We start from the raw sequence: 26,593 nt of genomic DNA, 5'->3' as shown, positions 1-26,593 counted from the left end.
TCAAACAATAAAACCATATATAAATGCTGAATTCAACAAAGCAATAGAGCTAACAATTTAGTGTCTACCAAACCACTCCCTGTATTGACTTCAGCTCCTCCAAGAATGCAACAAATCAGGATAATATTAGTTGTTTAGGTGAGCTCTTACCTGCATCTCCATTCTCTTACTTCAGTTTTTCCTTCAAGCTCCAATATTGCCAACCTGCTCTCCACCTCAATTCTTGCTTTTTATAACTATCAAAAATCAGTAATTTCTTCAAATGCTTTCAAGGTTTGGTCAGGTCCATTTTCAGATCAAGCAGTCTCAAGTTAATTTCAATTGAATAGGAATCATGGAGTTGTACAGCTCAAAAGCAGGTCTTTTAGTTCATGTCCACGTCAAACAATTATCTGAGCCAGTCCCAGTTGCCTGTAGTTGGCCCATATCCATATAGCTTTTTATATTGATGTACCTGTACAAATGTCTTTTAAAATTGTTAATATACTGATGTCTACCATTTCCTCTGACAGCTCATTCAATATACCACCAACCTCTAATAAAATTTTGCTGCTTAGGTTCCCTTTATATTAGTGGTCACCAGCCTTTTTAAGCTCAAGATCCCCTACCTCGGCCTTAGTGAAAGGCAAGATCGACCTCAGATCAATTAGTTACGCACATGTGCACCAGGGCAGAAAAGACTGAAAGTAAAACCCCACAACCTGGAAGTAGAAATAATGTATAAACATCAGGGGTGCCCACCCCTGTTTTGCACCGCGGACCGGTTTAATATTGACAATGTTCTTGCGGACCAGCTGATTGGGGGGGGGGGGGTGTTAAACACGACGGGAATACAGCGATACTTGAAGCAGGTTCTTTATATCCAGTCTATTCTGCAATTTAGTTTCCGTGGCTCTCGGCACTTAGCTTCTGTGCCGCGCTGCTCACGTTTTTTCTGCTGGAAAAAACTCAACGGGTTGTCTTTAAGTGCAGGGTGCTTGGACTCGGGGTACCAGAGCAGTTTTGGGGGGCGTCATTGCCTTATTAGACAGCCTCCAGGTCCGAACTCCAGCCTCCCGCCAGCCCGCCGCCAGACGCCTTGGCCAGGTGCGGCTGGTTGTGGGTCGGGTGAGAGGACAAGGGAAGGGCAGGAGGTCCACGTGCCGGGGCCACGGTGGTCGCAGTCTGCAGAGAGCGACCGAGCGAGGAATGCAACAGAGCACCCCCCCCCCCCCCCCCCCCCCCGTAGGATCTATCAGCCGACAAAAGTTTGCTTCAGTAGATTGCAGTGAGGTAGCTGCTCTGATACTTAGCTGCGCTGAACCCGAATTAGGTTGTCTGCGAATATTTTAGCACCCGGTTCCCAACGAGCATTTGGTGTGCTAAACAGGTTTAGAGGTGGCGCCCATCTGTCCACACTCCAGACCAGTAGCAACGGCACTTCTCGCCGGCTGCCTGAGGTCAATCAGTGATCCCTGGCATGAGGGTATCACTGTGTTTAAGTGACTGATGACCTCGCATGGGTTCAAGTTCAATAGTGGGCGTGACGGACTGAGGAAAGGTGCAGCTGACTCATATTGTTTCCTTGCGGCCCGGTGGTTGGGGACCATTAAAGTACACTGTGTAGTGCAGGGGAGCTACACGTATGCACACTGGGCAGAAAAAAACGGAACTAAAACCCCGCAACTCGGAAACAATCTCTCAACAGTATTTGTGTATTTATTTCTTTTTTTTTTCAGGACCTACTGGGAAAGTCTCAAAGATCATCTAGTTGATCGCGATTGATGGGTTGGCGACCACTACTTTAAATCTGACCCTTCTCGTCTTAAATGTATGCTACCCCTTTTACCCTGGGTGGGAAAAGACTGTGACCATCTGCCTTCTCTAACCTCCTCATGATTTTATGTAAAGAGAATCGAAAGGGAAAAAGCCCTGATTTCTCCAGTGTCTCCTTATAATATAAGCTGTCCAAGCCCTCTAACATTCATGTGTTTGTCCTTTTCTGCACCCTTTACAACTTAATCCCATCCCCTTCTATGGCTGTGACCAGGTCTCATACAGTTGTCACATGAGAGCCCGACTTTTGAACTCAGTGCCCTGACTAACAAAAGCGAGCGTGCCAGATGTCACCTTCACCTCCCTGTCTAGTTGTGTTGCCGCTTTCAGTGAAGTATGTACTTGAACCCTAAGTTTCTTTGATTTACAATATTCGCCAGGGCCCTAGTATTTACTAATAATTTCTGCCCTGGTTTAACTTAGTAATATGCATCACTTAGCACAAATTCCATCTTACCCAGTTCATCTATCAAATCAGAATCAGTTTTATTATCACCAGTGTGTGATGTGAAATTTGTTAACTTAGCAGCAGCAGTTCAATGCAATACATAATATAGAACAGAAAAAAGTAAATCAATTACAGTATACGTATATTGAATAGATTAAAAAATGTGTAGAAACAGAAGTACTGTATATTAAAAAAAGGTGAAGTAGTGTCCAAAGCTTCAACGTCCATTTAGGAATCAGATAGTGTCGTGGTTTTTCGTGCCTCACAAATGACCAGGAGACACAGAAGATTCTTCAAGAAGGGTTAAACTTTAATTTGCAAATCAAAGCTGAGACAGTCATTGATCTAGTCGCTGATTGCCCACCGATCCTCGATCCTCGGACACGGCATTTTTTATAGCAATCTCCTGGTCCAGTTGCATTAGCATATGTAATTGATCTATAGTTGCATATTACACATACTACACGTACATCATGTCCCTATTGTTCCTATCAATTGGCTTAATCATGTTCTAGTCTACATCTCTTAGCTACCTCTTATTAACATATCATTGTCTTCTACATTCCTAAGATTTCATTCTACTAAATTGAGTACATGCATAGCAAACTGACTACATAGTTTTGGTTACACAGCAAGTTTTATGCTCCATAATATTTTTATACTCCAATATATCCCCTCTTACAGAGAAAGAAGACTAAGAGTCCGCGCACAAAAGCCTCAATAAACTCAAGCATTTATTCCCAAATCTCGGGTAAACTATAATTTTCTGCGCCAAGACTTAAAGTATTCTCTCCCTGCTACCCTGGGCTGCTGAGCCAAAAACCTGTCCCTTTGTACCTGAGACAGGGAAAAAGACTCATAAGCCCTTACAATCTACTCCCACACTGTCGTTTTGCTCTTGTTCATTCTGCAGGTGTTGTAGGCTGTAACGATACATTTTCGGTGTTTCTTTCTCCACTAAGCTTGCTTCAGTAATTGCCACGAGCATTGGAAATTGTTTGGTTGCAGCACGCACTACAAGAGATTTGAGACAAGGAAGAAAACAGCACAGCACAAACGCACAGCTCAACAATACAATACTAACAGTTATTGCTATTTTAGGCAGCCATGCTCCCCATCCTCCGAGTCTACTTTCTAACCAATCAAAAAACTGATGTTCAAATCCTGCATTCTGTTTGACCTCCGTCCGCAGATTCTTTAATTTATTCATTGCTTTAGTAAATGATCCTTCTGGGCTAGTATTGTTCGGTATGAAAGTGCAGCATTGTTCTCCAAACATTACACACACACCCCCTTTTTCTCCCAAAAGCCAATCCAGTACCTGTCTGTTTTGCCACGCCATCCAGCTAGTTGCATCTAGCTGTTGCCCTAAGGCCTCCAGTGCATCATCGGTGTAGCTGATGAATCTCTGTTGATTGTAGTATATGTAGTTTATCCATTCAACATTTTTGCTTACCCCTATCACAGGTATGATAGCTTCCCAGCCTGCAGCAATCTCATGCGGTGTCAGGCATGTGATTCGATTAGTCTGCATGCAGTAACTCATCAATACTAACGGTAAAGCATCAACCCAATTAAGTTTAGTGTCTGCACAAATTTTGTTCAGTTTGGCTTTTAGAGTTCCATTAATTCTCTCTACCATGCCCTGCGACTGAGGATGGTATACACATCCAAATCTTTGCTTTATCCTCAGTGCCTGTAGTACCAGTTTGACCACTTTCTGGATAAAAGCTGAACCATTGTCTGAACTAACTTCTGTAGGTATTCCAAACCTTGGGATCACTTCCATTTGTCAGAAATTTTACCACTGTCTTTGCCCCTTGATCTTTTGAAGGTACCGTCTCCACCCATCTGCTAAATCGATCAATTACTACCAGCATGTATCTTTTCCCTCTCACTGTCTTTATCATGTCTACGAAATCGATCACTAGATTTTAAATGGTCCTTCAGGTACAGGAATGTGACCTATTGGGGTTGTAATTCCCTTCCGAACATTATTCTATGCGCATACCTCGCACTGTGACAAGAAAAAGTCCACCGAAGCCTGTAAGTAAGGTGACCAAAAACCATCCTTCTTTATTTCCTTTATCACTTCCCCCCTAGCACAATGGTCCATCCCATGCGCTTCTGAAATCAGAATCGTCAGGAGAGGGGTGGGTGCTACCAACAAACCGTCTTCCGTGCTCCACAATCCTTCCGGGTTCTGCTTGGCCCCCCTTTTTCTCCACATTGTCTGTTCTGCCAAAGTTGCCTTACCTTGTATTTCAATTAGGTCTTTTACGTCAGGTTCTGGAGTTAGGCTTACCTGGGGGCAATGACAGCTGATGTACAACCAGACGCTTTTCTGGCTGCCTCGTCCGCAGCTTGATTTCCCTTTGTTATTACATCGTTTCCCTTTTTATGTGCCTGGCATTTTACTATAGCCAATGCTTTAGGTTTCATTATGGCTTTTATTAAGTCTAGAATTTGCTGACAATGTTGTATGGGATCTTCACTACTTTTTTAAAAACCTCTCTGTTTCCACACTGCCCCGAACAAATGGCTGTCAGGGCTTTGATTTCCTTGCTGTGGGAGCAAATCAACAGGTCATCCACATACTGTAACAATGTACTTTCCAATGGCATACCCTCTAGGTCTGCCTTCAACACCTGATTAAAAACGTGTGGTGAATGTTTAAATCCTTGCGGCATTCTGGTATAGGTATACTGAGCACCTCTGTAAGTAAATGCAAACAAATACTGACACTGATCGGCTAGAGGAATGCTGAAGAAAGCCAAACACAAATCAATCACTGAAAAGTAACTTGCTTCTGAACATTAGTCAAAAGCGTGTGTGGGTTGGGGACTACCGCTGGCCAGTCCTCTACCACATTGTTTACCGCTCGCAAATCATGCACCAATCTCCACTTAGATTTATCTGCTTTTAAAACCGGCAGCAACGGGGTATTGCATGGACTGTTTGTTCTTTTAAGCACTCCTATTTCAAGCAACCCCTGCACTGTCGATGCTATTCCCTCTTCTGCTTCTGGTCTTATAGGGTATTGTGGTCTCCTGGGTGGAATTGCTCCACTTTTCAGCCTTATTTCCACCAGACTCGCTGTTTTTATTTTCCCTACATCCATGTCATGCTGTGACCACAGAATAGACGGCAACTCATCTAACCTTCTATCTTTCTGCTGGCCTCTTTCCTTTCCCAGCAAGGGCAGGTGTGGTTGGGGGGTTATTTATGCAATTGTTGTCTTCTGATATCCACACCTCTGGCGTGATTTTCCTCCACACTGTTACGGTTTCAGCACTCTTAACTAAGGGTCCTAAGTTTTTCGACTGATATTCCATGTTTACCAACAATGTTACGTGGGGCGCAGCCTCCGGTAACCTGTACCATTTTTCTAAAAAGGTGTTCCATTTAACTTGTAAAGCTGCCCCTTGCTTTCCAATTATCACATCCTCCCCTTCCAGGCGCTGCTTGTTACATGCCTCTAGGTGCCATTTCTCCTCTAACTCCCTGTTCTGAGTCTCGTCAAAAATCACTGTACAATGTAGCTCAGATTTGGGCATTACAGCCCTGGGTAATATAGCCTGCACACACTTTTTCCATTTCTCCCAGGTTTCCTGAATCTGATCTGTGATGTCTTCTATCCAAAAGACATTAGCCTTCTTGTCTTCTCGCACTATCAATTGAGCCCCTGCTTTTCCCACACTTAGCCCATTTCTGGTGCATTCTAATTTTAATTCCAATGTCAATAAGGGATCTCTGCCTAACAAATTAATTGGAGTTCCTTTAAATACTAGCACTGGCAAAACAATTCCTTTATTTCCCATTCTCAACCGCACTGGAGCAGTGCACTGTGTCAACTGTGTTTTCTCCGAGAACCCTACCGTCTTCATAAATTTTCCTGACACGGGAAGGTGAAGGGATACTGTGGCTGTACGCAAGTGTACGTGGCTCCAGTATCTATCATCATTGGTGTCAGTTGCCCTTCTAACATAACCTGAACAATGTGTCCCTCATCTGCCTCTCTTGTTATCATTGGGTAATGTCCCTTCCCACTTAAGTTCTCGGGGCACCCCTAATACCTCGCATAGGGGTTCACAGGTCCACTTGGGCCTGTGGGGGCTGGTCCTTGGCTAAACTTTAGTTCCCTTCTTATCGGTTCCTGCTGGTGTGTGACAGGCCATAGTGTAAACGGACAATCTCTTTTCATGTGACCTGGCTGATTACATTCCCAGCACAATCTCTCTACCTCTCTTTCCCCGTTTCCTCACTGGTCCCCTCTGCCCATAGCTCCTCTGTCCCCCTCCTTGGGACTTCCAGTCCCGTCTGGGCTGTTTGAATTTAGTCTGTTCTTGATAGGGCATTTGTGGGAATGCTCCTCCAAAGACGATTATTGGCATGGGGTTTTCCAGCCCTTGTCTTACAGTATGATCGGTTCCTCCATATAGCAGTGTTTTGTCCAGTTCGATGGCTGTACTCGGACCAGTGGTTGCTGGCAGCATCTTTTTGTTTTTCTCTTTTTTCCTTCTTTTTGAGTTCTTCGAACTGCATTTGTATTAACTTTCTTTGCACCTCTTCCTGCTGCTCAGCCAACCTTCGTTTGTCTTTCCGGTATTTCTCAACTGCATGGACTACATGGTCTCTAAATTCTTATGGGGTCATTGACGTTAGCCCAACCACTTCCTCCAGTTTGGATTTTACTTGTGGAGGCATTGCATCCAAAATGCTATGTCGGAACAGTGAGGTCATAAATAAGCTATTCTCCACCTCTTGCTCAGTCTCCAGTCTCCACCTTTTCAGCTGGTTTTCTACATAGGCTGCTGGGTTTTCAGTGTCTCCCAGTGGATCCCCTTTTAAGTCTTTGGGGTCCACTTTGGGTGGATAAAGCTTTCTGAGGGCCTGCCATACCCTCTGCCTCACTCTGTCAAACCCGTCTCCATCAGTTCTTGGGTCGTTCGAGTTTACTATGCCAGCCATTTCCATTGGTCCGTTAAATTTGGAGGTTCCCATCAACCTTATCAATAGTGCCTTCAAATCTCCCATAGCCAATAATCGTCCTGCCATTTCTTCTTCAAAGGCTCTAATCCATTTCCCTGCTCCTTCATGTAGATTGGGCAGTGTTTTTCAGCCCTTCTAGGTCCTGGGATCCCAAGGGATATACTGCACTTGTCCTGATCCTTTTACTAACAACGGCATCATTCTTCCTCCTCCTTCCCAACTGCCCTGGCTCTCCTCCTCACCTGACTCCTCATCTGTCTCAGGGTACGTCTTTACTGCCTCCCACACAAATGTCTCCGGGGTTCTCTTCTTCCCTCGGTCTCCCTGTGGAGTCCTTCCTCTCTGTCTTAATTCAATACTTGGTTGGTCCCTGGAGTATTTTTCGCATCTCCTCTGGCAATCCCCTCTCAGTAACTTATCTGGCTCTCTTTCTACTTCCGCAAGTCGCTCCCCTACTGCCTCCTTCTGCTCTTCTAGGCTTCTGCCTCCTATTTCTTCCCCACAAATTCTCACATCCTCTCTCTCTCTCTCCACTTAACTCTTGCTCCTCCAATGAGTCACCTTCTCTTTCTTTCTGTCCGTGTCTGTACACCTGTGGCAGGGACTCCTGATCCTTACTTGAGCTTGATTCCCTTCTCTCTTCTTTTTTTCCAAGACTCTCATCTCCTATCTTTTTTCCACTTCCTCTTGAATGCCTCATCTCTTCCTGCCCTGATGAGCCACTTTCTTTTCTAGTCTGTTTATTTCTATAGTATAACCGATACTCCTCATACTCCTTTTCCTCTCTTAAGTATTTCATCCGTTCAATCTCTTCTTTCATTTCTCTCTGTACCTGTTCTATCTTTATCCTTTCTGCCTGTATCTCCTTCCATATCGCCGCTTTTTCCTTCTCGTATTGTTTTTTTTCCTCCTCATTATCCCAAACTTGGACTTCTCCCTACATGTTTATTGTTCCTGTCAGCAGGGGGCACTGCTTAGGGGTTCCTTCCTCATTATAGGGAGGGGGTTTTTCTGTTTCTGTCGCATCCGGGTACGGAGCAGAAGCCAGCTTCTCACTGTACCCTTCTCTCTCTTTAACAGGCTGTTTCTCCTGCACCTTAGTGTCTTCCTCGCTTGTAATCAATATTCTACCTGTCCTCCTCAGTCTTTCTCCCTCCGTTCTGAAGAGTTTTAGCACTTCAATTTCTCGTTCTCTTTTTTGCTCTCTTTTCTTAGATTTATCTTTTGGTTTGTAATTTTTAATTAGTCCCTCCATTTCTTCGCACAAACTTACATCAAACGTTCCTTCTTTTGGCCACTTTGTGACCAGGTTATTGGTTCTTTTTTCCCATTTTTCTGAAGTTTTTGTGATCTCATTATTAATTAACGGGAATTTTTTGCTCATAATCTCTACTGCAGTTCCTTTACCTGTCATGTTATTCTCTCTTTTTAAGGTATTTCAGAGATTCACAGTTTGTTTACTGGATAATATTACTTACTCCAATTCTACGCCTAGTCTAACACCACGTGGACTTTTTCTACACTAAATTCACTCTAATTCTACACACCATGTGGACTTTTTCTTCCTAGTCTAACACCATGTGGACTTTTTCTTCCTATAACACCACATGGACTTTTTCTTAACTAAACTTACTCTAATTCTATGCCTAGTCTTTTGTCTATCTGCCAGCGTTTTAAACTATATATTGGACTGTCCTTGTTTCCTATTCTATTCTGCCCGTGCAGACCTCTATTCAGAGCGGTATCCACAGAACTTTCTCTTTGCACCTCGTTTATTCAGACCCTTATCTCTTAAGGCGGTATCCACGAGGATTTACCAACACCACATGGACTTTTTCTTAACTTAACTTCTTATTAACTTATTTGTACTTACCTTCACTGCAGTGTTCTCGATCAATCCTCTGAGCCTCCTCTGTTAACCCCCAATTCTGCCAAATTCTTTGGACCGGAGAAACCCTTCGGCAGTGGTTCCACACTTCTGAGACTCCAAGACCTCCCCAAAGCCAACAGAATTCTTAGTCCAAATTGTCGCAAAAGCGCTTAACTTTTGTTTGGGTGCACCCTTAATTCCGTTAGCCTTGTAGGGGTCCCTAGAGGACTGGGAAGCGTTCCCAATCTGCCATTTCCTTTCCGCGGGTCTCTTATCCGGTCCTGTCACGGTCGCCAATTATGTTGTGGTTTTTCGTGCCTCACAAATGACCAGGAGACGCAGAAGATTCTTCAAGAAGGGTTAAACTTTAATTTGCAAATCAAAGCTGAGACAGTCATTGATCTAGTCGCTGATTGCCCACCGATCCTCGATCCTCGGACACGGCATTTTTTTATAGCAATCTCCTGGTCCAGTTGCATTAGCATATGTAATCGATCTATAGTTGCATATTACACATACTACACGTACATCATGTCCCTATTGTTCCTATCAATTGGCTTAATCATGTTCTAGTCTACATCTCTTAGCTACCTCTTATTAACATATCATTGTCTTCTACATTTTTAAGACTTCAGTCTCCTACCAAATTGGGTACATGCATAGCAAATAATAAACTCAGAACTGAGCAATGTTCTAATCTACATTTCTTTAGCTCTTTAGCTACCTCTCATTAACATATCATTGTCTTCTACATTCCTAAGATTTCATTCTACTAAATTGAGTACATGCATAGCAAACTGACTACATAGTTTTGGTTACACAGCAAATGATACAAGTTTTATACTCCATAATATTTTTATACTCCAATAATAGCAGAGGGGAAGAAGCTGTTCCTGAATCGCTGAGTATGTGCCTTCAGTCTTCTGCACCTCCTACCTGATGGTAACAGTGAGAAAAGGGCATGCCCTGGGTGTTGGAGATCCTTAATAATGGACGCTGCCTTTCTGAGACAGTGCTCCTTGAAGATGCCCTGGGTACTTTGTAGGTTAGTACCCAAGATGGAGCTGACTAGATTTATAACCCTCTGAAGCTTCTTTTAGTACTGTGCAGTAGCCCGCCCCCCCCGCCCCCCCCCCCATACCAGACAGTGATGCAGCCCGTCAGAATGCTCTCCATGGTACAACTATAAAAGTCTTTGAGTGCATTTGTTAACATGCCAAATCTCTTCAAACTCCTAATGAAGAATAGCTGCTGTATTGCCTTCTTTATAACTGCATCAATTTGTTGGGACCAGGTTAGATCCTCAGATCTTGAAACTGCTCACTCTCTCCACTTCTGATCCCTCTATGAAGATTGGTGTGTGTTCCTTCGTTTTACCCTTCCTGGAGCCCACAATCAGTTCTTTCGTCTTACTGACTTTGAGTGCCAAGTTGTTGCTGTGACACCGCTCCACTTGTTGGCATATCTCACTCCTGTATGCCTTCTTGTCACCACCTGAGAAACTACCAGAAATGGTTGTATCATCAGCAAATTTATAGATGGTATTTGAGCAATGCCTAGCCATACAGACGTGTGTATACAGAGAGTAGAGCAGTGGGCTAAGCACATATCCCTGAGGTACGCCAGTGTTGATCTTCAGTGAGGAGCAGATTGTGGTCTTTCGGTTAGGAAGTCAAGGATCCAATTGCAGAGGGAGGTACAGAGGCCCAGGTTCTGCAAATTCTCAATCAGGATTGTGGGAATGATGGTATTAAATGCTGAGCTATAGTTGATGAATAGCATTCTGACATAGGTGTTTGTGTTGTCCAGGTGGTCTAAAGCCATGTGGAGAGCCATTGAGATTGCATCTGCCATTGACCCATTGTGGTGATAGGCATTAGCTACAGACAGCAAGAATGCAGCATTGTTCTCTTAACATGTGAGAAATTAACTCCTGCTAGTTTATTTATACTCTCTTATTCTTCCGTTCAAAATTCTTGGCCTGTGGATGAGTATAACTTCCCAAAAAGCAGTTTTATTTTAACCTTTTGATATTTTTGGTTTAGGGTGTGATTAGAAAAATGAATGATTAAGGTTTAAATGTGAAAATACTCATGCAATCCCTCTCCATGGTTAAAGCGAAATTGCACCTGAATAATCTAATACCAGGATACTGTGGAACCCAAAAATGCTGGAAATATTCACAAGGCCAGGCAGCAACTCTGAAGGGGGAGAAAGTGTTATTATTCTAATGAATGAAATGTTTATGCTTTCTCTCTACACATCTGAATGTTACAAATGTACTCTTGTGTTAATTGTATCTAAATAATTTGAAAATTTTATTATATTGTATTTCATTAACTGAAGCTAGGTACTGTAGGTTCCAGTTAATTGGGACACTATGGCGGCTGCAATTACCAGCCGCACCATCAGCTGGGGATATTGAAGTGTCCAGTAGCCGACCATCCTCCTGATAATCTGGCAAATGACTGAGCTGGTGCATTACACCAGCCTCAGTAGATGGGCTGGATAATTGGATTGGGCCATTCTGCTACAGCCAGAGGGGTGTTCTCTGGAGCTGCTTCATTTATGCTGTATCTTTTTAAGGAGAGGAATTCTTCTCTCCTCTGCAATTTACTATGGACTGGCCAGCGTCAAATATAAACCTGCAGTCAGGAGATGAGTGGGGTCTCTTGGTTTGAGGAGTATTTACTGTGTTGTTGTAACCAAGATCTGTTTTTAGCTGATTCAAGTTTGGTCTCTAAAACAGTTCTATTGAGTTTGTAAACATTTTGGGTAAATAAAACCCGTATTTTTTTTTCACCTTTACCTGCTCTCCTAGTTTTATGCTCACCCTGGTCCTTCATAGACACATTGGGACCAGTACATTTCAGCCCATTTATGTATCTGCCTCAATTAGCCGAAGTTTAATGGAAATAGTTATTTAAAAAAAGACAAATTACAAAATAATAAATTATGTATTTAAATGAAGTACAGAACAAATTAGAACATTACCAATACTGCTTCAGTACTATAGAACTGTGGTTCTGATAGTTATCGATGGAATTCGTCCAGTGTACGCTGCTGTGTTCTTTTGATTGACTGTAAATGAACAAAATCAGTGCAGACACCTTGTGTCTGCATATAATTGTCTTCATATAACGCTTTTGATAATTGCATCCTCCAAATCTTGATTTTCATTGTAAAGTTCAAGGTAATTGTTGATACCTTTTAAATTCTTCATAGTTCCTAATTTGTTGAAGTAGTGAAATTGTTTCATTTTCACTCCCAGCCATTTCTAGCATCTTCAAGCTTGAAACTGCAGTCAGCAAAGCAGTTCTGAATTATCTTAATGCTTATTTCTCGCCGACTATTAGTGACAAAAATCACTGCTTTTTGAACACAAATGCACACAACTGAAAACAATTTGAAAATTGTTGACTCTCCAAGCACAGTGTAATGTCTAATGGACACACAAGTGCATATAACTGTTCAGCAACAATCTCCTGTCCTAATTAAACAGTACTGTGTCCCAAATAAGCAAAGGGAATCAAAGTAAATTCATTATCAAAGTATGTATACTATATACAACCTTATAGACAACCACAAAACAAAGAAACCCAACAGAACCTAATTAAAAACAGACCTGTCAAATGCGCAGAAAACATTGATCCCAGCTATTTTCTTGATTCGTTTTTATACTTTTAAGAGTTGTACCAAATAGGCGTCTGCCCCGATTAACCAATGGCCCAATTAACTGATATACTATATATATTTTGTAGAATAAATCCAGTTATATCATCAGAACATAGAACATGACAATACATACAGGCCCTTTGGCCCACCATATGCTGATCTTTTAACATACTCCAAGATCAATCTAACCCTTCCCTCATACTTGGCCTCTATTTTCCTATCATCCATGTGCCTATCTAAAAGTTGTTTGAATGCCCCTAATGTATTTGCCCCTACTACCATCCTGGGCAGGGTGTCCTAGGCACTTACCACTCCCTGTGTGATGAATTTACCTCTGACATCCCCTCACTATACTTTCCTTTGATCATTGTAAAATTATGCCCGTTGATATTAGTCACTTCCGCTCTGGGAAAAAGTTTCTGGCTATCTACTCAATCTATGCCACTTAACATCTGTTCACCTCTAACAAGTTACGTCTCATCCTCCTTCGCTTCAAAAAGATATGTCCTCTTAGCTCATTCAATGTCCTCATAAGATATGCTTTCTAATCCAGGCAACATCCTTAAATTCATCCTTCATATAATGAAGTGACCAGAATTGAGCATGATATTCCAAGTGTGGTCTAACCTGTTTTATAGAGCTGGAACATTAACACAAGGCTCTTGAACTCAATCTCTCAGATAATGAAGGCCAACACACCATATACCTTTTTAGCCATCTGATCAACTTGCACAGCAATTTTGAGAGATCTGCGGACGTTAACCATTGTCTTTGATCATTGTTGATCATTCCTTCACCTCTAAGCCAAGTAGTTATCTTCTTAAACACTTGTCTGCAATTTTTCTTTGTCATCTTCCTGAAGACTCCAGATTTAATTCTTTACTATTTTATTGTTTGTCCTGAGGGTGGTGTCAAATTTTGCCCTATATTACATCTCTAAAACACCTTGAGATATCTTATTTTGATTAATGTACTCTATATAAACAAGTTGTTGGGTTAGAATATTTTTTTCACTTACTAATGAGTTTTGTTTACAGTTAAATTATGGCAGACACATGTTCATCTCCACTGAAGCACTTTGTACAGGCCAAAAAGAAGATTAATACCATCTTTGAACAATTGTTGGAATATGTTAATGAAGGGGCGAGTTTTATTGAAGGTAAGCAATAAATCAACATTTTCATAGCTTTAGTAGTTGTTAACACATACAGAAAGTAACATGTTGAACCATATCTTCTACATTATATCCTTAAGCTAATATTGCAAATAAATTGTATCTAATTCAGCAGTAGACCACAAATATACATCTATTTGACTTGTTTACAATAGTTTGGAATTTTTCTGACATATGATTAGTGTATTGATGGTAGTCTGTAACCCTCCACCAAGTATAATGTGATTCTCTTGATCTCACCAAGAGCTTTGGAAAATATCTTCTTATGTTCAGCATCTAACTGAATAACACTCGATCAGCAGAAATCCCTGACCGATAATTTAATTCCCTTCACTGGCACCTATCTATTTACAGTCTATTTACAACAAATTGTTTGGCCTTGAGTTTCTTTCATTTCCCACAACTTTTCAGATGGAATTTTGACCTCACAATTTACCTTGTATATAATTGTCTGCCTCAACTGCATCTTGTAACTGTAATGCTTTATTCTGCATTTTGTTATTGTTTTTTTCGTTGTAATGAAATGATCTGTAATTTGGTGTGGAAAATAGTAATTTACTGTACCTCGCTACATGTGGCAATAATGAAACAAATTTACCAATAGTAAGCCAACTTGCCAATTAATATTGCTTGTCCCTACTATAACCCTTTTTTTCATATAAGTCTCATCAATGATTTTTGTTTCTTTCATATTTAAATTTTAAAGTGTACATTTAGCTGGTACTCTTTAAAATTCTAATTGTTAAAAATATTTGCAGCCTATATCCCATTTGATGTCTGTCATTTACCTAAAGCACCTGGACCATCAGTATCTCAGTTTTAAAATTCACAATCTAAAGCTTGCAAACTTCCTGTTACTGAAAAATCTGCTTTAGGTCAGGTGCCCTGTGGCAGGGGAGCATTCGAGACATTCTGTGTGCCACAGGTTATCAGGAGATGTTGGATTGTGTGGAATTAGTCACTTGGCAAGAACCAATGTAAAAAAAGTTAGGTTTAAGACAGGTTGCTGCAGCTACTGTGCTGTACAAGATGCACACCAGCCACAGCCCTGCAGACCTTCGCGCCATGCTGCCTTCATCTTATGAGAGAAGGTGCACCACATGATCAAGTTTATCTATGCCTGCTCATGCTGTTTCTATGCCTGATGCGAGAACCTATAGATAGATGCTTCCTTTACTGTGCTATCAGAATTTGGAACAGCCTTCCAGATGCTGTGGTTGGAAACATCTGCGACAATGGGGTCTTCAAGGGTCGAGTGCACAAACACCTATCATCTCTGGGAGGGAAATCACATGCTTCTTCATAAGCTATCATGAAGGGGACCAGGATGGCAATGCTTGTTTGTTGGCAGGTAGGGTTAATACCTGACTCTCAAGAGCACTTATGGGTTATGTTCCAGCTGGACTTAGTCCTTAATCTACTGGAGAACAGTGTTAGAGCGGTGGAGATGCCAGACAATATAGTAGGAAGCTTCTCTTATGTGATGTGGGAGGGCAGGGAGACTTCCAGTATCCCTGATGATTGCACCCGCAAGGTGTGCATCCAGCTTCTTACAAAACCATGTTAGGGAATTGGAAATGGAGCTGGATGAACTCTGGATCATTTGAGAGGCTGAGGGGTTGGTTGATGGTTGATACAGGGAGGTAGTTACACCCAAGCTGCTGGACACAGGTAACTGGGTGACCATGAGGAAGGGAAAAGGGGATAGGCAGCCAGTGTAGAGTACCCCTGCGGCCGTTCCTCTTAACAACAGGTACAGTTTTGGGTCCAGTTGGGAGGGTTTGACAAAAGCCACAGCAATAAGGTTTCAGGCACTGACTCTGGTTCTGTGGCTCAGAAGGGAAGGGGAGAGAAGAGGCGAGCTGCAGTGACAGGGCATTCAATAATTAGGGGAACAGACAAGAGGTTCTGTGGACAAGAACAAGATTCCCTGATGCCAGGGGCAGAGACTTCTCAGTTTGAGTCTACAGAATTCTCAGCGGGTAGGTGAGCATTCAGAGTTCATGGTCCATGTTGGTACCAATGGCAGTTGTAGGAAGGGTAGCCATGTGCTAGGGTGCAAAGTGAGTTTAGGGAGTTGGCTGCTAAGTTAAAGGACAAGGACTTAAGGGATGTAATTTCAGTTTTGCTATCCTTACCACGTGCTAGCGAGGCCAGAAATAAGATAATACAGTTTAACACATGGCTAACGAGATGGTGCAGGAGGGCTTCAGAGTTTTGGCTCTTTTCTGGTGAAGGTGGGATCCATACAGATGGGACAGTTTGCACCTGAGCTGGAAGGGGCCTAATATCCTTGCAGAAAGGTTTGGTAGTGGTAGAGTTTAAAATAAAGCTGCAGGAGGAGGGGTACCAGAGTGCCAGAAAAGGTAGTGAAGTGGTTATAGGGAAAGATGTGGCTAAGCCTACATACAGAGTCAGGAATCAAAAGATTGAGCATGGTGAACTGATGAACCCAGAGCATGGATCAGCATGCTGAACATACTGTAAAAGGGCTGGATGGGTTAGAGTTTGTCAGATGTGTTCAGGAAAGTTTCCTTAATCTATACCCAGACATCCCAACTAGAGAGAATAGTAGTAGATCTGCTAACAGAGAATGAGTCAGGGCAGGTAACAGAAGCTAGCGTGGGAGGAAACATTGCGTCTAGTGATCATATTGCCTTTGGTGTCATTAGTTACAGAGTTTTTTGAGGAAGTTGCCAGGAAAGTTGATGAAGGTAAGGCAGTGGATATTGTCTACATGGACTTTAGCAAAGCACTTGACAATGTCCCGCATGGTAAGTTTGTCAAAAAGATTCAGTCATTTGGCATTCAGAATGAGCTAGTAAATTGGCTTCATGGTAAAAGCCAGAGTGATAGTAGACAATTGCCTCTCTGACCATGGGCCTGTGACTGGTGGTGTACTGCTGGGATCAATGCTTTAGATGCTTCTTCAGTGCAGCATCTCTTCAGATGTTGTTTATATGTTGTGATGGAATGAATGAATAGTGCAAAAGTGTAATAGTGAAGTAGTGTTTGTGGGTGCATGGACTGTTCAGGGATCTAATGGCAGAGGCACAGGAGTAGCTACATGAGGTGAATGACCGCCAGGAAATGATAAAGAAGTGGTGGTGCGGAGGTGTTACTCAGCCTTTCTGCTTGGGGTTAGTAACTATTTTTGAGTCTGGTGGTCCTGATGGGAGTGGGACAAACAACATGAACAGGGTGGGTGGGCATTTGCATGATATTGCTGGCCTTATTCCAGCACTCTTATGTGTATGTGTTCTTGATAATGGGTAGGCTGGTGCCGGTGATGTGTTGGGCAGTTTTTACTGCCCACTGGATAGTCTTCCTATCTGCCACAGTCCAGTTTCCGTACTATGCAGTGATGCAGCATGTTAGAATGCTGTCCACTGTGCATCTGTAGAAGGTTGAGTATTGAAATGCATTGTCCAGTTCTCTTCAGCCTCTTCAGAAAGTAGGCATTGGTGGACTTTCTTGATTGTGCAGGATATGTTCTGGGACCATGAGAGGTTGTGTGGATGTGCACTCCCAGGAGTTAGAAACTCCTCCCAGATTCCGCTGCCCTGCCGCCAATATAAAGAAGGGTGTGTGTGTGTGGTGTGACTCTCCTGAAGTTATTTACCTTCTCATTTGTCTTTTTGTAATTGAGTAAGAGGCTATTTGCCTGGCACCAGACCTTGAGCTCTCCCACTTCCTCTCTGTAGGCCATCTTGTTGTTGGTGATGAGGCCCACCACTGTCATGTTATTGGTGAATTTGAAAATGTGATCACTTAAGTGTTTGGCTGTGCAGTCAAGTGTGAACAGAGTGTACAGCAGTGGACCTAGCACACAGCCTTGGAGGGCACCTGTACTGAGGATGATGGGGGAGGATGAGTGCTTGTGCATCCTGACTGTCTGGGGTCTGTTTATTAGGAAGTCCAGTACCTAGGTACACAGTGGTGTATTTAGACTGAGGAGTAGAAGTTTGTTCACCAAGGTCTGTGGGACAATAATGTTGAATGCTGAACTGAAATTCAGAAACAGCATTCTAACATAAATGTCCTTGCTTTCTTGTCACAGGCAGGTCACATCAGGCAGTGATACAAACATCTGGGAAGCTCTTCTGCACAAAATTGCAAGTTAGTAAAGTTGGAGTCATACAGCTCAAACATAGGGCATTATAGCCCACTGTGCCTCAGCTGACTGTTGTTTTCCCATCTATATAGGTTCTGTTTGTTTGGCTTTGGAGCCTTCTGTGATGTGTTGGTTCAGGTGCTCTTTGGATGTTACTTAAATTTTGCAAGAGTTTCTGTAACCCCCCCCCCCCCCTTCAGAAAGTCCATTCCAGATTCCAATTATTTTCTTTGTGGGACAAAACATCCTGATTATCCCCTTAAAATTTTTAAATTACCTCTTGCTTTGTACACCTGTGCAATGAGGAACAATTTGTTACCTTCTATCCTATCTATGCCCCTCATAATTTTACATTAATCAGGTACCCCCATGGCCGCCTTTGTACCATGGAAAACATACCCAGCCTATCTAGCTCCTCTCATAACTGAAGTGCTCCATCCAGGCAAAATGCTGCCATTTTCCTCTCCACCCACACAAGTGCAGTGAATTCCTTTCTACAGAATTGTACATAGTTTTTCAGATGTTAGCTAAACTAAGTTTAACCATAGCCTTCCTGAACTTGAATTCTAATTATTGTATCCCTGGCTAGTGTTTGCAAGTATTCCATATGCCATCTTAATTTCCTTCCTGTGTTCCTTCAGAAATATATTCTGTTTACAGTGTTCTTAAGAATTTGTATTTACAACTCTATGTTACTACCTAGTTTAAAAGCTACAAATTAAATCAAATTTAAGAAACTTGTTAAGTGGAAACTCCAGCTTTAACTGTTAACTTGTTAGAGAATTTCTTTTTTTACTCACCACTTCCATAACTCATTTCATATTGGAATTGGTTTCTTGTCTCGTGTACCAAGATACAATGAAAAGCTTGTCATGCGTGGTTTTACAGATCAGATCATTAAGCAAAGCATATTGTTTAGAACAAGGTAAGCAATAACAATGCAAAATGAAGTGTAATAGCTACTGAGAAAGTACAATGCGGATAAACAGAAAGGTGCAAGATCATAATGAGATAAGTCATGTGGTCAAGAATCCAACTTGGGAAACTATTTAATAGTTTTATTGTAGTGGAGTAAAAGCTGTCACTTGAGACTGGTGGTCCAAGCTTTATGATTTTTGTGTCTTCTGCCTGATGAAAGAGGGAAGAAGAGAGATTGCGTGGGATCTTTGATTATGCTGGCTGTTTTATTGATTCATTCGAAAAGTATAGATAAATTCTACAGAAGAGAAGCTGGTTTCTGTGATGTACTGAGCTGTGTCCAAAACTGCAGTTTTTTTTCAGTCACATGTGGAACAGTTGCTTTATCAAAACATGATGCATTCAGATTGGATGCTTTCTATGCTGCATCAATAAAATTGGTAAGGGATTACAAACAATGTACTTAAGTAACAAGTTCAGTGCAAGATCCAGCACACGTGAAGGAAAGGGCAAAGAAAAACTTCGTTGATGTGTTATCACTATATTCGAGGGTTGGATATGTGAATTCCAATGAGGCCAGGACAGCATTGATTTCATGAGCAGGATTGATTGAATTCTGTTGAAAGTGAGAGTTTGTCAAATGATATACTCTGTCCATAGCAACAAGGAGAAAGTCGGGAGATTTGGCTCCTAATGTTTAAGTTAATGTGTGGCCACGCCTTCATTTTTCTTTAACCTCTTCCCATGCTGATAGATTGCACTTCACCAGCTGCCTTTCCTCCTACTTATTGTCTGATGTTTACGGCCCAAGATCTTGATTTCTTTCTCTAAGCCTTTATATTTCTGACCTAATTTTAAGATAATCCTTACCATCTACCTCTGAGAGTGTTTTGATCACATGTTTTAGTGTCTCCTCTGGATGTATATTTTTTAAATCAGATGATTTATGACTTTTTCAATACATTTTATCATGGCAAAGGTGATTATTAAATGTGAGATCTTATATTTTTTACTGAATCTCTCCATGATCATTTGAATCTTTCAGGGTCTCATCAGAATGAAGGCTTAGAGAAGATAACAACACAACAGCAGTTGTCAGAGATAGAAATGTTTGCTTCTAAAGTGGCGGGAATCAGTGAGGTGCTGGCACGTAGGCACATGAAAGTAGCCTTTTTTGGAAGGTGAGATGAAGCATTCGTGGATGATTCGTGGATATATTGCTTAGAGTAAAAAGCCGGAATATATTTGTTAAATTATCAAATATGACTTCTGAGCAGGTCTTTTTAATTTGGTAAACAATTTAAAAAGGTACTGCTCAACAAAAATGCATAGTATCCTTGCTCAGAGTAGATAAAATATGATGATTGGGTGATGACTGGTTGGGTTTTAACAATTTTTTTTTAACTTTGAGAGGATGAAAAACTAGCAGAAATAATGAATTTCATTATTTTTAAGTTGAAGGAAAGAACTTGATTTGTACATTTCAGCAATAGTCCTGATTTTAACCAAGAATTGGAGGCATATTTTGAAATGTAGTGGATTCTGGTTAATTGGGCCCTCACTTAATTGGGGCAACTCTAAAAGAACAAAAACTAATCGAGAAAATTGCTAAGATCCCTTTGTTTGTTTGTTGACACTTATTTGAGCCAGAAGACTCTATATTTTTCATATTTTTCCTTACAACATGGAAAGAGGCTATTCAGCCATTAAGTCTTCGCTTGTCCTCACAGCAATTCCACCAATCAACATTCAAATTCAAGTTCGTGTTTAATTGTCTTTCAACCATACTGAGGAATACAGCCAAATGAAATAGCATTTCTTTGTGGCCAAGGTGCAAAATGCAGTATCAACAGTTGCATATGACACATGTAATTATGATAGTCGAGAAATTTAGAATTACGAAAAATAATAAATAGCCGGTCCCTGATTGTCATGGTCTGTAGGTTGATGGTGCATGGATATTGTTCTGGAACCACGTTTCTGCAAGCGCCAGCCATAGCAGTTCCTCATCTTGCACAAGTGCAGCTGCAGACAAATACAATCACACTTGTCTTCCTGGGAGCAGACCCCAACCCAGTTTGGAATCCAGCAGGACACAGCTATCTCCAGTGTCTCCTTCATCAGTGGCCCAAATAGGCAACCCTGAGGCATAAGGGCCTTGTTCACGCAACAGCCGAGGCAACACAGCTTTCCTGCTATCAGTCTCACTAATGAACCAGTGAGTCAGACTCAGTGTTCTTCATTACCAATGTCCAACAGGGTCTTGCGATCACAAGAAAACATCCAAACCAATCATTTCCACCATTTGTTGGATTGTGCACTTCCTTTGACGCCTTATTCCCCGGGTGTCTGTAGCAGGCTGCAATGTGTCCAGCTCTATTGCTATCCAGCAACTTGTTAGTGAGATAGACCTGCCATACTTAATGTTTTTAATATCCAGCAGTGCCATGCAAAAGTACAAAAAGACAGAAAGGACAAACATTTACACCTTCGTTTGGACCCAGAAAAGCTGCTGAATCCGAGTTTGCCATTATCTTACTGGAAACTGTTCAATTCCCTGTTTCTTATTTTCTTTCACATATTCAAGAACTATTCACCCTACCCCACAGTTTTCTTATCTTATATCTCCACCCACACTCAGAATAATAACAACCAAATAACCTACCAACCAGTACACCTATCACCCAGGGAAAATGCTTGCAAAGGGAGAGAATGCAACCACCACCTAGGATTGAACCGAGTCATTGGAGCTGTGTGGCAGTAGCTCTGCCTGGTATGCCACCTCATCTCCAGAAGAACAATGCGTATGTATTTACCATATCCAGGAACTACATGAGACTGGAGAGATAGTAACTGGGGACAAAGAAATAGTGTATGAACTTCGTTGGTATTTTGCGTCAGTCTTCACTGTGGAAGACACTAGCAGAATGCCAGAAGTGTAAGAGTGTTAGGGAGCAGAAATGAGTGTGTTTGCTATTTTTGAGAAGAAGCTGCTTGGGAAGCTAAAAAGTCTGAAGGTAGATAAGCCACGTGGGCAAAGAGGTGGCAGATGGAATACGGAGTAGGGAAGTGTATAGTCATACACACTTTTGATAGAAGGAATAAAGGTTTATGGGGAGTAAATTCAGAAATCAGAGGTGCAAAAGGACTTTATTTATTGAGATACAGTACATCTCTTCAATCGGCGCTGCCCACCAATCCCCCGATTTAATCCTAGCCTCATCACAGGACAATTTACAATGACCAATTAACTTACCAACCGGTACTACTTTGGACAGTGGGAGAAAACCAGAGCACCTGGAGGAAACCCACGTGATCACAGGAAGAATGCACAAACTCCTTACAGCCAATAGGAAGGATTCAAAGGGGCCACAGTGGTTGACAAAGGAAGTCAGAGATTGCATAGCATTAAAAAAAAGGAAGTATGACAGAGCTAAGGTGAGTGGGAGGACAGATGATTGGGAAGTTTTTAAGGAACAACAGAACTTAACTAAAAAGGCAATACGGGGAGAAAAAATGAGGTATGAATGCAAGCTAGCCAGGAATATAAAGGAGGACAGCAAAAGCTTTTTTAGGTATGTGAAGAGAAAGAAGATAGTTAAGAACAATGTTGGGCCCTTGGAGAATGAATTGGGTGAAATTGTTATGGGAAACAGAGAAATGGCAGAAGAATTTAATAAGTACTTTAGATCTGTCTTCACTAAGGAAGACACAAGCAATCTCCCAGATGTATGAATGGGCCAAGGACATATGGTAACAGAGGAAATGAAACAGATTGACATTAGGAAGGAAAAGGTGATGAGTAGACTGATGGGACTGAAGGCTGACAAATCCCCAGGTCCAGATGGTCTGCATCCTAGGGTACTAAAGGAGGTGGCCCTGGAAATTGCGGATGCATTGGCAATCATTTTCCAATGTTCCTTGGATTCAGGATCAGTTCCTGAGGATTGGAGAATGGCTAATGTTATCCCACTTTTTAAGAAAGGAGGGAGGGAGAAAACAGAGAACTATCGACCTGTCAGCCTGACATCAGTGGTGGGGAAGATGCTAGAGTCCATTATTAAGGATGAAATAGTGGCATATCAAGATAGCAGTGATAGGATTGGGCCGAGCCAGCATGGATTTACCAAGGGTAAATCACGCTTGACTAATCTGTTGGGAGTTTTTCGAGGATGTAACCAGGAAGTTAGATGGGGGAGATCCAGTGGATGTAGTGTACCTCGATTTTCAGAAGGCATTTGATAAGGTTCCACATAGGAGATTTGTGGGTAAAATCAAAGCTCATGGCATTGGGGTGAAGGCATTTACATGGATAGAAAACTGGTTGGCAGATAGAAAGCAAAGGGTAGCGGTGAATGGGTGTTTCTCGGAATGGCAGGTGGTGACTAGTGGGGTGCCACAGGGCTCGGTATTGGGACCACAGCTGTTTGCGATTTACATCAACGATTTAGATGAAGGCATTGAGAATAACATCAGCAAATTTGCTGATGATACTAAGCTGGGTGGTAGTGTGACATGTGATGAGGATGTTAGGAGAATTCAGGGTGACTTGGATAGGCTGAGTGAGTGGGCAGATACTTGGCAGATGATGTTTAATGTGAACAAGTGTGAGGTTATCCACTTTGGGAGTAAGAACAGGAAGGCAGATTATTATCTGAACGGTGTAGAGTTAGGTAAGGGAGAAATACAAAGAGATCTAGGAGTCCTTGTTCATCAGTCACTGAAGGTGAATGAGCAAGTGCAGCAAGCAGTGAAGAAGGCTAATTGAATGTTGGCCTTTATTACAAAGGGAATTGAGTACAAGAGCAAGGAAATCCTCTTGCATTTGTACAGAGCCCTGGTGAGACCACACCTGGAGTATTGGGTACAGTTTTGGTCTCCAGGGTTAAGGAAGGACATCCTGGCTGTAGAGGAAGTGCAGCGTAGATTCACAAGGTTAATTCCTGGGATGTCTGGACTGTCTTACGCAGAGAGGTTAGAGAGACTGGGTTTGTACACGCTGGAATTAAGGAGATTGAGAGGGGATCTTATTGCAATATATAAGATTATTAAGGGATTGGACAAGATAGAGGCAGGAAATATGTTCTAGATGCTGGGAGAGCCCAGTACCAGAGGGCATAGTTTGAGAATAAGGGGTAGGTCATTTAGGACAGAGTTAAGGAATAACTTCTTCTCCCAGAGAGTTGTGGGGGTCTGGAATGCACTGCCTCGGAAGGTAGTGGAGGCCAATTCTCTGGATGCTTTCAAGAAGGAGCTAGATAGGTATCTTATGGATAGGGGAATCAAGGGATATTGGACAAGGCAGGAACTGGGTATTGATAGTAGATGATCAGCCATGATCTCAAAATGGCGGTGCAGGCTCGAAGGGCCGAGTGGTCTACTTCTGCACCTATTGTCTATAACAGTGGGAAATGAACCTGGGTCAGCTGTACTGTACAGCATTGTGCTAACCACTATGCTACCGTGCCACTTGGGAGTCCTTGTGCAGGATTCCCTCAAAGTTAACTTGCAGGTTGAGTTGGTGGTAAGAAAAGCAAATGCAATGTTAGTATTTATTTCAGGAGTATTAGAATATAAAAGCAAGGATGTAATGCTAAGGCTGTATTAGGCATTGCTCAGAATGCATCTGGAGTATTGTGAGCAATTTTGGGCCCATTATCTAAAAAACATTGCTGGCATTGGGGAGGGTCCTGAGCAGGTTCATGAGAATGATCCTGGGAACGAAATGGTTAAATTACAAGGAATATTTGTTGGCTCTTAGCCTGTACTTGCCGGAGATTGGAAGAATGAGGGATGATCTCATTGAAACCTTTTGTAAATTGAAAGGCCTAGATAGAGCAGAGAGGGTGCTTCCCATAGTGGAAGAGACTAGGAATCAATACAAGGGCATCACTTTAGAACAGATGAGGAGGAATTTCTTTAGCCAGAGAGTGGTAAATTTGTGGAATTCATTGCCACAGATGGCTGAGGATGCTCATTTATTGGGAGTATTAAGTGGAAGTTGATAGGTTCTCAGTAAAAGGGACAAAGAATATGGTGAGAATGCAGGTAGTTGAGAGGAATAATAATTCAGCCATAATTGGAGCAGACTTTATGGGCTGAATGGCCTAATTCTGCTCCTATATCTTTATGGTCTTGTATGGAAATGCTTATTGGACTTGCTTCGTGGCCACGTGCATCAAATAAATGAAAGCAGCAAATATTTACTTTCCTCACTGAGGAGCCTAAAGGCCAGACATGTGGAAAAAGGGAAACTAATTATTGCTTAGAAAATTTTAGACTCTTGGTGTTACCATGCAGGGTATTATATCTATTCCGGAAGCTGTAGAAGGCTGCTGCTATTTTTTCATAGATTAATACCACATGTTGTACTTTGAAAACATAGTTACAATTCTTGGTTATCCACATTTCTATCCTCAAGCATGTTTTGATACTGTTGCCAAAAAATGAATCAATAGATTTTAATATTGCAAATTTTCTATGTAAATGAAAATTCTGTTTGAATTGAAAGAGAACTTTTTGAAGTTATTTTGTTTTTCATAGAACGAGTAATGGAAAGAGTACTGTAATCAATGCAATGTTACGGGACAAGGTACTGCCGAGTGGCATTGGACATACAACTAACTGTTTCCTAAGTGTTGAAGGAACAGAAGGGGACAAAGCTTATTTGATGACTGAAGACTCTGAGGAAAAGAAGAATGTGAAAGTAAGTACTTGTTTATGCATGAAATGAATGGATATTGAGATCAGTAGGGTTTTAATATATTTTTACATAAATTGTATGTTGGAGTGAATATGCTGTATATTACAATGCAGTTTTCTAATTCAGCAACTTTGTCTTGGAGAAGATTTATCTTCTCAAGGATACATCTTCAATCAGGATTTCCATAGAAGTCTTTGTTTCTAATAGGTCACCAGAAACATTTTTCTTCTCACTTCCAATCTCATTCTCTCGTACCAAAATCTCATCCAATCCCCAAAGAAATGTTTTCCTAACTTTTCTACAGCTATTATATATAACATTTACTTTAGTTAATATGGTATCTTGGTTGACTCCCTTAAATGCTCCTAGACATCATGTTTCTAATAGAACCATAGTGATGATTAAATTTTACTACAGCCATGCAGTGAACACTTCACAAAACAAAAAAAAAACAGGCATAGAATACTTGGTTTATTCAATAAGCTTACCTTTTCCTTCAATCTTTAATGCAGATGGTTAACAAAAAATTTGTTCATTTCAGATTTAAGATAATTGATTAAGTTTGAGTTGTCATTTGCAGACGGAGTTGCAGACTTCTAACAACCTTTCTCTTTGAAAGTCTGGTCCTTATTTCCAGACTACTCTCTATATTCCTAGATTGTCCATCCATGAGATGTAATTTTTCTATATCTTTATATCTTTACAGTTTTTTAGTATCTTCAAAATGAACTTTATTTCTAAATTCCAGTGCATGCAAAGGAACTGTTCAAATTATAATGGGTAATTTTTTTTTTGAACTTGGTACAGTTGTGCTCTATTTACGTTAGAATTTGTACCCCCTGACTTTAGGAGTAAAAGTAATGCTCTAATTTGAGGAATGACAG

At 41.5% G+C, this 26,593-nt stretch overlaps 1 protein-coding gene across 3 annotated transcripts in view; it reads left to right on the top strand.

Moving 5' to 3' along the window:
• The window catches only part of LOC132378770 (mitofusin-1-like), a 123,912-nt gene that overhangs the window by 28,222 nt on the left and 69,097 nt on the right, over positions 1-26,593 (top strand). For 2 of the 3 annotated variants that reach the window (XM_059945939.1, XM_059945931.1), the window contains exons 2-4: positions 13,838-13,959; positions 20,052-20,187; positions 25,550-25,712. In XM_059945939.1, the coding sequence (XP_059801922.1) occupies positions 13,845-13,959; positions 20,052-20,187; positions 25,550-25,712 (414 nt within the window). In that variant the 5' untranslated portion in view covers positions 13,838-13,844. Of the gene's footprint in view, positions 1-1,718; positions 1,811-13,837; positions 13,960-20,051; positions 20,188-25,549; positions 25,713-26,593 lie in introns of all 3 variants that reach the window. The other variant, XM_059945923.1, reaches the window with a different exon arrangement.

This window comes from Hypanus sabinus, chromosome 2, assembly GCF_030144855.1.
Source record: "Hypanus sabinus isolate sHypSab1 chromosome 2, sHypSab1.hap1, whole genome shotgun sequence".
Taxonomy (NCBI): domain Eukaryota; kingdom Metazoa; phylum Chordata; class Chondrichthyes; order Myliobatiformes; family Dasyatidae; genus Hypanus; species Hypanus sabinus.
The sequence above is the reverse complement of the archived record's forward strand: the minus strand, read 5'-3'. Positions and strand labels throughout refer to the sequence as shown.